Source organism: Paroedura picta, chromosome 14 (assembly GCF_049243985.1).
Source record: "Paroedura picta isolate Pp20150507F chromosome 14, Ppicta_v3.0, whole genome shotgun sequence".
Taxonomy (NCBI): domain Eukaryota; kingdom Metazoa; phylum Chordata; class Lepidosauria; order Squamata; family Gekkonidae; genus Paroedura; species Paroedura picta.
The window spans coordinates 6,663,781-6,677,097 of NC_135382.1; the positions used below are offsets into that span (position 1 = coordinate 6,663,781).

General features: G+C 43.6%; 1 protein-coding gene across 9 annotated transcripts in view; it reads right to left on the minus strand.

The window, feature by feature from the left end:
- Positions 1-13,317, minus strand: part of SEMA5A (semaphorin 5A) — a 300,988-nt gene that overhangs the window by 172,685 nt on the left and 114,986 nt on the right. For 8 of the 9 annotated variants that reach the window (XM_077309645.1, XM_077309644.1, XM_077309649.1 and 5 more), the window contains one exon: positions 5,461-5,506. The exons of the other annotated variant lie outside the window; for it this stretch is intronic. In XM_077309645.1, coding sequence (XP_077165760.1) covers positions 5,461-5,506 — 46 coding nt within the window. The remainder of the gene's footprint in view (positions 1-5,460; positions 5,507-13,317) is intronic. 9 annotated transcript variants of the gene reach the window in all.

Below are 13,317 nucleotides of genomic sequence, written 5' to 3' on the forward strand. Positions count from 1 at the left end.
AACCTTCTATGAGGGAGCATGTAAGCACGGATGTATCTACCATGACATTGAGCAACGGTTGAACCTGATAACATCAGATTAACTCTCAAAGGGAACTCAAAAATTGACAGATACCTGCGACCAAGGATTTTCACTCCTTTCCTGGAACGTTATGGGCTGGGCAAACAAGTTAAGGGACCAATCCACTTATAAATTTCTTTCCAGTTTTGATATAATCATGGTGCAGGAATCATGGCTTTTAAACCCAATTACCATGAATGGTTATACCACATACACACTAGCGGCTCTAGCCTCTACTCATGGCAGAACCAAAGGCGGATTGGGAATTTTGATTGCTACATCATTGAACACAGTAGTTAGCCAAATTCCCTCTTATTTACAAATGGCTATGGCTATTAGCATTTGCTGCCAGCAGACTTCATTCCTGGTTGTCCATGTCTATATGCCTCCCGGTAAGACCAATGCCCAACTGGATAAAGATTGGGAGGGCCTGGAAACATATATACTAGAATTGATAAACACCTATCCAACAACATATATAATTGTAGGAGGTGACTTTAATGCTAGAACTGGACCAGATGACAATAAGCTTTATGTTAACTATAAATCCAATGAACCTCATGACGAATATAGGGTGCTGCCTTATATAAGATGCTCTAAAGACCTTACATGTAATTACGCAGGATTCCTTCTGACCCAAATGCTAAACCGAATGGATCTATGTATGTTAAATGGCTCAGTAAAAGGGGATCACCCAGCTGAATTTACATACTGGATGGGGGATAGAAGGAGTGTAATAGATTATATCATTTTATCAAAATATTTTGTCCAGTGCATAAGATCACTCAAGGTAGCATCCTTTTATGATAGCGATCATTTGCCTTTGAAAATGGTATTTAATTCCCCCATAGCCAACCTGTGGTTAAACGGAAGAACTAATGGACCCACAGATTCTGAAATCAAGATATGCCCAGTTAGATGGAATGCCAACATAGATAAAACCATGGCAGATTTGTTAGACTCTCATGCTTTTAGAGATATGTCACAGATATTCTTAAACTATGAACAGATAGATACTGGCATAATGGTCTTTGAACAACTGGTAGGAGAAGTACAGATGGCCCTAAAAAGTCTGAATATGAACCAGAAGCAGTTGGCAAGTAATCTGTCTAAACCTTGGTACGACACAGAATGTAGGCAATGTAAGAATTCCCTAAGAGCTAGAGAGTATAGACATAACCCTACACAAAAGCTATGGGAAGAACTAAAGGAAAAGAAATCTTATTACAAAGCACTAATTAAACGCAAAAAGTTAGGATACATACAAAACATGGGAGCTGCTAAGGCAAGCAATTAAACAAAATAACATCACAATTCTGAAGACTAGTTTCTGGTTGTACAAGTAAATCCTATCCAAGTTCAACCATACTACCAGATATTTGGGAAAAACACTATCAAGAACTTTATGCGGCTCTGGACATCTCTGAAACATGCCAAGTAAGGAAGTCTGGATAATCTTCCCCTATGGCCTACTGTTCAACTTTCTGAGATCAAAAATTTGATAGGTACACTGCGGCCGGGTAAGGCAGGTGGATTTGATTTAGTCCCCTCGGACCTAATTAAAAGAAATGCAGAATGGTGGGCCAATTTATTCATGATAATTGATAAGACAGGGAAAATTCCAAAGGGTTGGGAGGTGGCAATCATTGTACCCATACATAAAAAAGGGAATCTGAATGACCCAGCCAATTATAGACTGATAAGTCTACTAAGCGTAATAAGCAAACTCTACGCAAAACATCTTCAGTGGAAACTTCGGGATTGGCTGGACCAGAATAATTTTCTGGCAGACGAACAAGGAGGATTTAGAGAAGGTTATTCAACACAAGATCACTGTACAATACTTGATCATCTCGTAGTTAAATACTCTTCCAGCTCTATGACAACCCTGTATGCAGCTTTTGTTGATTAGTTAAGACTAACATAGATAAGCGTCTTCTATTTTTGATACGTGCTATGTATGAAAATACTACCATCAGAATTAAGTGTAATGCCCATGGTCATCTGACTAATTCTATTAAAGCACTTAGGGGAGTTAAGCAGGGTTGTGTTTTCACCCCTACTGTTTAACATTTTTATAAATGATATGGTTGAACATTTTCAGAATACTGAATTACATCCCCCCAGATTAGCTAGCAAACATATCTCGCTACTGCTCTATGCAGATGACACTGTCCTGTTATCAAGAACGCCAAATGGAATGAGAAGGGCCTTGGTTCTACTGGCTACTTACTGCCCAGCTAGAGGCCAATCATTCAAAAACAAAGATTATGGTTTTTGGTAACAAACCTAAAACATATACATGGCATCTCAATTCATCACCCATAGAACAGGTCAGATTTTACAAATATCTGGGAGTACTATTCCAATCAAATGGCCGTAGAAACTCCCATATATATCATATATTTCCTCCAATGCCCAGAGAATCTCAGGTGCCATTCAGAAATTCTTCTGGCACAAAGGTGGGCGTAATGTTCCCGCAGCCCTTAAGCTGTTCAAGGCAAAACCTCTAGCACAGATGATGTATGGGGCCTCATTGTGTATAAATGCCAATATTTCCAGCCTAGAAAAGACCCAGGCTAAATTTTTAAGATCCCTGCTCCATATACCAACCAGCATTTCCAACGCTTCAATCCAGGTGGAAACAGGAATGTATTCTGTCCAGACCAGAATATGGATATGTACGTCCATGTACTGGTTAAAATTGCTTTTTTCCACAAAGGGTTTGCTTTACCTAATGATGTCTGAATCATTGGTTGTGCCGTAGATATCCACTCTTGAGAAAAAACTTTGCTCACATGGTCTATCCAAACAGTTAATACTGTCTCTGGGTTTCAACCGAGCAAAGGAAACGATAAAACAAAGAATCCTAGATATCCATCGCCAACAGGATTTCAATCAAGTAAAAAATCCACTTTTTCCAATGCCTCCATTTAATAATTTGAGGCCATTACCTTATTTATCTAATCATTTTTTCCCAGAACATAGGAGATCATTTACTCTCTTACGATATAACATGCTCCCATCCGCTTTTAGGGAAGGCTTATTCAAAAAAAAATACCCATCTGTGATCGTTTATGCATCTGCCAGGATGGGAGCATTGAGACATCTGAACATGTATTACTCCAATGTAGGCTATACCAGTGGTCCCCAACCTTATTATCACCGGGGACCACTCACCAGGGACTACTCAACGCCTTTTACTGAGGCCCGGTGGGGGGGGGGGGGTAGTTTACTCCTCTACTCTCAACCACTGCCCTAACGCTCTCTGATCGCTATGGTAATGTTTAAACATCCCTTCAAAAAAAGATACAGACACGCCACAATAATGAAGTGTGTTGTAAAGGGCTGGGGGGAGGATGAAGTAAAGGGCCGGGGGGGAGAAGGCGTCCTTCGGGGCCCACCTCCAATTAGTCGAAGGACCACATGTGGTCCGCAGCCCACAGGTTGGGGATTGCTAGGCTATACGATCAATTCAGGGGAGAACTTATATCTTCCCTACAGAATAAGCCCAACTCAAAGGCAATCACAGACATGTTGTCAGACAAAAGCACAGAAATAACTTCTGTTGTGGCCAGATTTGCTTGGAGAGCAATCAAAACAAGGAAGAGCTGGTTGGATTCGGAGCAACTTGGTAGAGATAGTCTCAGTTGCTTGAGATAATGCTTGTGAGTTTTAAAACCAGAATGATTCTTATAGCTGTAATGTTTTTATCTTTTATAATATTTAAGTTATCAATGATTCTTTTATCTTGTTAATGCCATATGTTTTTATGTACCTTGTAATTTGACTGCTGGTCTAGTACCGTAATAATAAAGACTTGACTTGACTGGACAGTGGTTGCCAGAGCCCCACAGATCAAGCAATGTCCTTAGCTGGTTAGTATTGGTCCCTCTCTGGGGACCATATTCAGAATTAAATGTATACAAACACAAAAAGAGGGGGAAAGAGTCCTGGAAAGGCAGCAGTGGCACCTTCTGAGTCCAAGGATCTGAGGAACCTCAAAAGACGGGAGAACAAAGTTTGAGTTTAGTGGTACCTTTAAGGCCACAAAGTTTTATTCTGGGTATCAGCTTTTGTGTGTATACACAGTTCTTCAGAGATCACACACACCAAAGCTCATACCAGGAATAAAACTTGTTTGATCTTAAAGGTGCTACTGCACCAAAACTTTGTTCTGCTGCTTCAGAATGACATGGCTTCCACCAGAAGAAAGAAGGGCTTCTCATTAAAGGAAGTGTGTGAAGACCCAGCAGAAGAGTCACAGAATAAATTAAAACAGAAAATAAAAAGAGGCAAATTAATGCACCAAAAGCAAAAGAAAGTGCACTGCTGTGAGTCTAATAAAATGAAGGAGCCTGACTGCTCAGTGTTATTTAGAAGAAGAAGAAGAAGAGTTGGTTCTTATATGCCGCTTTTCCCTACCCGAAGGAGGCTCAAAGCGGCTTACAGTCGCCTTCCCATTCCTCTCCCCACAACAGACACCCTGTGGGGTGGGTGAGGCTGAGAGAGCGCTGATATCACTGCCCAGTCAGAACAGTTTTGTCAGTGCGATAAGGTCACCCAGCTGATTGCATGTGGGGGAGTGCAGAATCGAACCCGGCATGCCAGATTAGAAGTCCGCACTCCTAACCACTACACCAAACTGGTTTAGAAATCAACTCAAGAATTCCACATGAAAATTTTCCTTGAAATTCTAGGGACAGACCTTTGTGGAAATGCAAACAACCAGTGGGAGTCTTGCAAAATTCATCATTCATCACATAGAAAAAAGTATGCCAGCACAAGAAATACCTCAGCTCTGCCCCCAATTCAGGATTAATTCTCTGGAAAAATTATTCTGCTTCAATTTTCTTCAGAAAGCTGTTCTCAACAGCAGAATACAGCATTGAATATGAAAAGATAAAAAGGAACCAGTCTCTTGAGTATTTAACTGCTTGGGGCCTGAAAGAAACATTATAGACGCACATTTGCATTGGTGACTCATAGGCTGTGCAAGGCTAGGAGATACAGAGGCTGCTTGAAATGGCCCTAGGTCCTGGCCTCAGGCAGTGAGCAGTTTCTACTGAGCAGTTCCAGGCGAGAAGCCTCGTTTATCCATGGCACAGAAATCCTGTATGCTAGCAGTTCTGTGACACAAGGGGAAGAAAACGCTGGAGTCTTAGCACTTGCTGGGTGGAAGCTCTTTCCACAAAGAAGACTATCTCTATGCATTGTCCTGAATAGCTGCAACTTTGACCAAAGCTGAAAAATTAGGGGTAAGAAGTGGGATGGAGAATACAGAGAAAGAACAGATGTACAGAAGCCAACCACATCAGCAGCCATCCTTAGATTTTTGGATTTGTTTTATATTTGTCTTAATAAATATCTATTTTTATTTACTCAACACCACTGACTTACCTGAATTAGAGAAAGATCCTCAAGACGTAATCTGAAGAGATAGTTTCTAAAGTGGGGAAAAGAAGGGGAAATAACTACCAGTTATGAAAGGTTAAATTGGAGACAAAGCTCATGATATTCCTTTAGATCCAGACCATTCAATGCCATGCCATCCCATGCCTGGATGTTAAATAACAGAGGTGCAGTCAGTCGTGGCTCTATGATAGGTGCGCCAGCTCAAGGCATACATTTTAAGAGGAAGCTCATTCACAGTTTGCAAAGTTGTTAAGTTATTCTTAAGTGACTTGGGTGAAGTGTCCAGAAACTAGGGTTTAGTCCTTAAGTGGAGCAAGCAGAGTCACACCTGAGGAAGACCACTCCCCTGCCCCCCCCCACTGCAGTTTTCTCTCTGCTCCCCACCCCCAAAAATATAAACCCTTCTGAGCTCCTGTGAATTAGTGGGCCTTCAGGAACTGCACGTAAGACATGTTGGGAGTCTGACATTAGGAGGGGAATCAGCAAAAACTGACCCCCCCCCCATCCTGTTGTGCCAGCAGAGCAGCAACACATTGCCTGTGCCAAGGACAACTTCCAAGATGACACATTTTGAGAAAATTTTCACCATCATTCTTGGCTTGCTTCTACCTTGCTTTCATCTCCCCTTTTTTGCTGTCTTGGGGAGGGGGAAGTTAACACTCCCCCAACAATGATAAAAGCCTGTATCTTTAAGAAACAAATGCCTGCAGTGGTAGGGAACCCTCAAGGACTTGGGGTCAGGGGACACCTCACTTTCCCCCTGTATCTACCTCTCTAAAATATTTCCTCTTTCCCTACTCCTAGTGACCCCCATATCCTCTTCCCCTTTCCTCTCCTTCTCAGCCATTCAACAGCCTGCCTTCCACCTACAGCGACATTTATTATTTATTTCATTCATTTGTCCCACCCATCCAATTTTCTCAACGGTGAGGACCAAAGCAGCCAACATGATTCTCCTCCTCTCCTTTTTATCCTCATAATCATGTGAAGTAGGTAAGGCTGAAAGTCTGTGACTGGCCCCAAATCACCCAGTGAGCTTCCACTGAGAGATGAGGAGGCAAATGAGAGTGTCTCTGCTCGGCCACACTGGCCCTCACAGGGTAGCTCCTGCCAAACAGCAGCAAGCAGCCCAGCTTCAGGGATTCCTGCCAGTCAAGTAGTACCGCACCTGTGGGTGTAGCGAGGCCTCATGGGATCACCTTCAAATGTCAAACAGTCCTGGAAAGGACTCTGCCCCCCTCCCCTGGCCTTTTCCTCACAGAAAGGAAGCCTAGAATGCTGTGGATGTTTAGCAATGGCCACAGGGAGCCAATTCTCAGATCTACTTTATTGGTCTGAGGTATTTTTTAACCACCCAACATATTTTTGCTTAGATTCCTCTCTCTTTCTCTCTTTGCAAACCTGGGGTGTTTTTCACATTTGTAGAAAGATTTGTGTTGCGTCTTCACAGTTCCAATTTTGGGTGTTTTCAGATTTGACCAACATGGCTGTTACAATATCCAAGTGGGGACCTGCAAGAAACTTGGTTGGAAGATGCATCCCTTCCCCCCTCTTGCTTCCTTCCCTTAGAACTTCCCCCGTTTCTTCCCCACCTCTCTTGCTTCTCCTTCTCTTTCGGTTTCTGTCCTCTTTCTCCCCCTTTCTCTTACTGTCTCCCTGTTTTCTCTCCTGTTCTCTAATCTATTTTTCTCCTTTCTCCCCCTCTCCTCCTCTGCCCTATCTCTTTTGCTCCACCCCTTCTCCATCAGTCTTTCCCTCTGTGTCATTCTGCCTCCTCTCCAACTTCCCCATTCTTCCTTCTTGTCAGCATTCCTCCAACACTCTTACACCCCCCTCCTAACCTTATCAACTGCAGCAGCTGTGGTATCTGGAAGACCCAGCCAAGCACAACTTCAGGCATGGCTCCAGACCTGGCCATGTTGTTGTCATCTGGGAGCTGCTCTGAGTCCAGAGAGGGTCCTGTACTTCAATGTGCCCAGGCTCAGGGAGGCTCAACTACAGCATGATGAGGCCTAGAGAGGTACCCAGCATTCACAACTGCTAACTACAAAGAAAGGAGGAAGTATACTGCCTTTCCATGTGCAGACAACACTTTTTATTTGGAGGGGGGGGGTTAACTCTCCCAGGACCACCAAGTTTGCAGAAACAACTGTCTAGTGTCAGTGCATCCCCATCTATGGATTTGAATTGTCTGTGGATGGGGACCATATTTGAAAAATAGATATATAGATGATGATAATAATGAAGCAACAATAAAGCTAGTGGTGGTGACAGCATTCCAGTAAAACTATTCAAAACCTTAAAAGATGATGCAGTAAAAGTGTTACACTCAATATGCCAGCAAATTTGGAAAACTCAACAATGGCCACAGGATTGGAAAAGGTCAGTTTACATTCCAATCCCAAAGAAGGAAAATGACAAAGAATGTTCAAATTACCGCACCATTGCACTCATTTCTCATGCTAGCAAAGTTATGCTCAAAATCCTACAAGCTAGGCTCCAGCAATATGTGGACCGAGAACTTCCAGAAGTACAGGTAGGATTTTGAAGAGACTTTTGAAGAGAACTAGAGATCAAATTGCCAACATACGCTGGATCATGGAGAAAGCAAGGGAGTTCCAGAAGAACATCTACTTCTGCTTCATTGACTATGCTAAAGCCTTTGATTGTGTGCAGCACAACAAATTGTGGCAAGTTCTTAAAGAGGTGGGAATACCAGAGCATCTTATTTGTATCTTGAGAAACCTATATGCAGGTCAAGAAACAACAGTGAGAACTGGGCATGAAATCACTGATTGGTTCAAAATTGAGAAAGGAGTTCGGCAAGGCTGTATACTGTCGCCTTGCCTATTTAACTTCTATGCGGAGCACATCATGAGAAAGGCGGGATTAGAGGAGTCACAAATTGGGATCAAGATTGCAGGGAGAAATATCAGCAGCCTCAGATATGCAGATGATACCACTCTAATGGCAGAAAGTGAAGAGGAACTAAAGAGCCTGTTGATGCGGGTGAAGGAGGAGAGTGCAAAAGTTGGCTTGAAACTCAACATCAAGAAAACGAAGATCATGGCATCCAGCCCTCTCAATTCCTGGCAAATAGATGGGGAAGAAATGGAGATAGTGACAGATTTTATTTTTCTGGGCTCCAAGATCACTGCAGATGGGGACTGCAGCAAAGAAATTAAAAGACGCTCCTGGGGAGGAAAGCTATGGCAAATCTAGACAGCATCCTAAAAAGCAGAGACATCACCCTGCCAACAAAAGTGCGTCTAGTCAAGGCTATGGTATTCCCAGCTACAATGTATGGCTGTAAAAGTTGGACCATAAGGAAGGCCGAGCGTCAAAGAATTGAGACTTTTGAACCAACCAACTGGAGAAGACTCTTGTGAATCCCTTGGACGGCAAGGTGAACAAACCGGTCAGTGCTAGAGGAGATCAGCCCTGCCTGCTCCTTAGAAGGCCAGATCCTGAAGATGAAACTCAAATATTTTGGCCACCTCATGAGAAGGAAGGACTCCCTGGAGAAGAGCCTAATGCTGGGAGCGATCGAGGGCAAAAGAAGAAGGGGATGACAGAGAATGAGGTGGCTGGATGGAGACACTGAAACAGTCGGTGCGAACTTAAATGGACTCCAGGGAATGGTAGAGGATAGGAAGGTCTGGAGGATCATTGTCCATGGGGTCGCGATGGGTCGGACATGACTTCGCACCTAACAACAACAACGATAATGATATTGATGAATAGATTTTTTTGCAGCCTTTGATATTGTAGGCCATACTATCTTGTAAGGTGCTAGAATGCTAATATGGAAGAACTTCCAAGGAGGGTTGGGTGGTGCTGGGTAACCTTATTCTGGCTTCGATCGTACTGGCAAGAGGTTCCATATTCTCAAAGTAGCTGCAGGAGTACTTCCTTCTAGTCATTTGGTTAATAAAGGATGAGAGTTCCAGGTGCAAGCATTAAACCCAAGTCACTTGACTGATTGCCACATAACTGCACCTGAAAAGTACAAAAGAGGATGAGGAAGCAGTAGTGAATGGGCTTGACTGGAGACCTGGAGCTGCTGGGAAAAGCTATTGCTGTAGGAAACCTTGGAGAAAAAAGGAACAAAAGGAGTTCCTCTGTTCATCTTGCATCTTGTTTTTTTCTGTAATTGTTGTGCATTTGCCTTGCTGAGCACCTGGTCTCACTGAGCTTCCTTGACCAGCCCGACCCATTCAAGAACCTTTGCCTCAGGCAAAACTGCCTCTGACAAACCAGGTGCTTGGACTCAGAAGTAGGTATCAGGAGATGTGCTTTAATCTGGATCATGAACTGGACTAAAGGGTTGCTATTGAAAGCCAGATAGAATCATAGAGTTGGAAGGGGCCATACAGGCCATCTAGTCCAACCCCCTGCTCAATGCAGGATCAGCCCTAAGCATCCTAAAGTAGCAATCCCCAACCTGTGGGTTGCGGACCACATGTGATCCTTCGACTAATTGGAGGTGGGCCCCGAAGGACGCCTTCTCCCCCCCCCCCCGGCCCTTTACTTCATCCCCCCCAGCCCTTTGCAACACACTTCATTGTTGTGGCGTGTCTGTATCTTATTTTGAAGGGATGTTAAATATTACCATAGCAATCAGAGAGCACTAGGGCAGTGGTTGAGAGTAGAGGAGTAAACTACCCCACTACCGGGCCTCAGTAAAAAGCATTGAGTGGTCCCCGGTGAGTGGTCCCCGGCGTTAAGTGGTCCCCGGTGATAAAAAGGTTGGGGACCACTGTCCTAAAGCATCCAAGAAAAGTGTATATCCAACCTTTGCTTGAAGACTGCCAGTGAGGGGGAGCTCACCACCTCCTTAGGCAGCCTATTCCACTGCTGAACTACTCTGACTGTAAACAATTTTTTCCTGATATCTAGCCTATATCGTTGTTGTTGTTGTTAGGTGCAAGGTCATGTCCGACCCATCGTGACCCCATAGACAATGATCCTCCAGGCCTTCCTGTCCTCTACCATTCCCCGGAGTCCATTTAAGTTATCGCTGTACTTGTAGTTTAAACCCTCTCAACCTCCTTTTCTCCAGTCCTTCAATTTATCCATCAGAAAATCATGGGGAACCTTATCAAAAGCTTTACTAAAATCCAAGTAAATGACATCAAACGAATTTCCACGATCCAGCAAACCTGTTACTTGGTCAAAAAAGGAAACCAGGTTGGTCTGACAGGGCCTGTTGGAGACAAATCCATGCTGACTTCCTTGGATCACCAAATTGTCCTCGAGATGTTTGCAGATCACTCCCTTTAATATCTGCTCCATTATTTTCCTCACAACAGAGGTCAGACTCACTGGTCTGTAGTTTCCCGGGTCATCCTTCCTCCCTTTTTTGAAGACTGGAATAACGTTTGCTCTCTTCCAGTCCTCCGGGACATCTCCAGTCCTTAAAGAGGTCCCGAAGATGATGGGCAAGACTTCTGCAAGTTCTTGGGAAAGTTCTTTGAGCACTCTCGGGTGCATTTCATCTAGCCCAGGGGATTTGAACTCATCCAGTGTAGCTAAATGCCTCTCGACAACCTCTCTTTCCATGTCAACCTGTCACCCAGACACTATCCCTTGGCTACTGCCATCTCTAGATGTGACTAAACCCTTTGACCTGTGGGAAAAAGATGTAAAATAGGCGCTGAGTCTTTCTGGTTTCTTTGCATCCTCTGTTAGAGTTTGTCCATCTGCACACAACAGTGGGCCTATTGCCTGCTTTACTTTAATTTAGCTCCTCACATAACTGAAAAATCTTTTCTTGTTACAATGGGCTTCCCTGGCCAATCTTAGCTCACTCTCAGCTTTAGCCTTTCTGATGATTGATCTACAGTGCTTAGTGACCTGTAGGTACTCTTCTCTGTCCTTCCCTCCATTTCCTGAACATTTCCCTTTTCTTTCTTAGTTCCTCTTAAAGTTCTCTGTTCATCCAAATAGGCTTCTTAGAGCTCCTACAGTGTTTTCATCTTTCTGGGATAATCATGGATTGAGCATGCAATAGCTCTTGTTTGAGTAGCGCCTACCCTTCACATGCTCCCTTCCCTTCCAGCATTCTCATCCATGGTATGACACTTATCATGTCTTTGAGTTTATTATAGTTTGCCTTATGAGAATCCAATATTCGCGTTTGGCTACCAGCTTCCTTGCCCCCCTCCCCCCATCTCAAAAGGAATTCTATGAGGACATGGTCACTTCCCCCTAGGGTCCCCACCTCCTTCACCTCATCCACCAACTCTTGCCTGTTGGTCAGTATTAAGTCCAGTATGGCTGAACCTCTTGTGGGTTCATTTACCATTTGATAAATGAAATTGTCAGCCAGGCAGGTCAGAAAGTTGCATGACTGAGGATGCTTCGCAGAGTTTGTTTCCCAGCACACAGCTGGGGAATTGAAGTCTCCCATGATTACAAGGTCTTGCCGCTTGGATATTTTCTCAAGCTGCTCACAAAGTGCAACATCCACATCCTCTCGTTGGTCAGGCGGTCGGTAGCAGACACCAACCACCACACTGTTTGTTTTCCCCTCGCTTATTTTCACCCAGATGCTTTCTACCGTAGATATACTCTCCTTCACTAGAATTTCCTGCCAGGTAAGCCCTTTCCTCATGTACAGTGCCACTCCTCCACCTCTTCGATCTATTCTGTTTTTTCTGAATAGTGCATATCCATCCACTATTACATTCCAGTCACGAGAATCATTCCACCAAGTTTCTGTGATGCCTACTAAATCATACCTTTCCATCAGCATGAGAAGTTCCAGCTCTTCCTTCTTATTGGCCATGATTCGGGCGTTAGTATAAAGGCATCTGAATCCTTTTACTTTTGGTTCCCTATGAGCTGGCCTTGCCAGTTGGCCTACCCCCGATCGTTCTCCTTCCTTACACTCCCTATGCTGAACGTCTCCTTCCCCTTGTGGCTTCAGTTTATCATAACTATGGTATCTAACCTGTGGGTTTCCACTAGGCACAGGCCTATTCCTCATGCCTTTCCATCCCTTAAAGTAATATCTGGATAATACCCATCTCTGTATATCCTTATCCAGATTTTCTGATAATTTGGTCCTGGATGCTTTGGTTAACTGGCTAAGAGTGAGATCACTCTTTTTAAAATGCCCTTTTTAAAAATGTGTGAGGTTTTCTTGCCGAGAATTTACGAATTCTACACTTGAGAGAGCTTTCCTCAAGTGGGAAAGTACCTCATCCATTTTCCTTGAAGCTCATTGGTAGGCTGTGGTCAGTAGCAATGTCACCTGACAGACACATGCTGCTGGCACAGCCTCATGGGAATTGGAGTTCATGGGCTTTCCATTCAGCCATTGGTGAAAGACAGTTCAGGGGAGGAGACAGAAAACATGGTAAGGTTTATGCATGCCAGAAACAGAGTCCCAGGGAGTGGCTTACAAGAATGAATTGTGGCATAGCAAGTTTACAATACTGTGAGGAAACGATGCAGAAAATGCCATGAAGGGTGAGTGCAATGCATAGTCAAAAATACTCCAATGGCTTTTCTGTGGTAAAACCACTACCACATGCAGAATCAAAAACTAAATATCTTTTTTTGCAGATTTTTTCTGAATTTTCCCGTTGTGCGTAACTGACCACTTTTGATGGAGTTTAGCTTATCCTTCCTGACTCAGTTAAGAGTTGTAGAGTTATAGGCTCATTCCACATAAATTTCAATGTGCTTTTGCAGTTGGATTTTCCTGTGCGAAACAGGAAAATCTGTTTCTAATGTGCACTGAATCCAACATGTGTGGAATGATCCATACTGGACCCAACGTTATTGCTGGATAAGCAAGTTAATGCCCTGCAAAAAAAGGCTGAGTTCTAACTC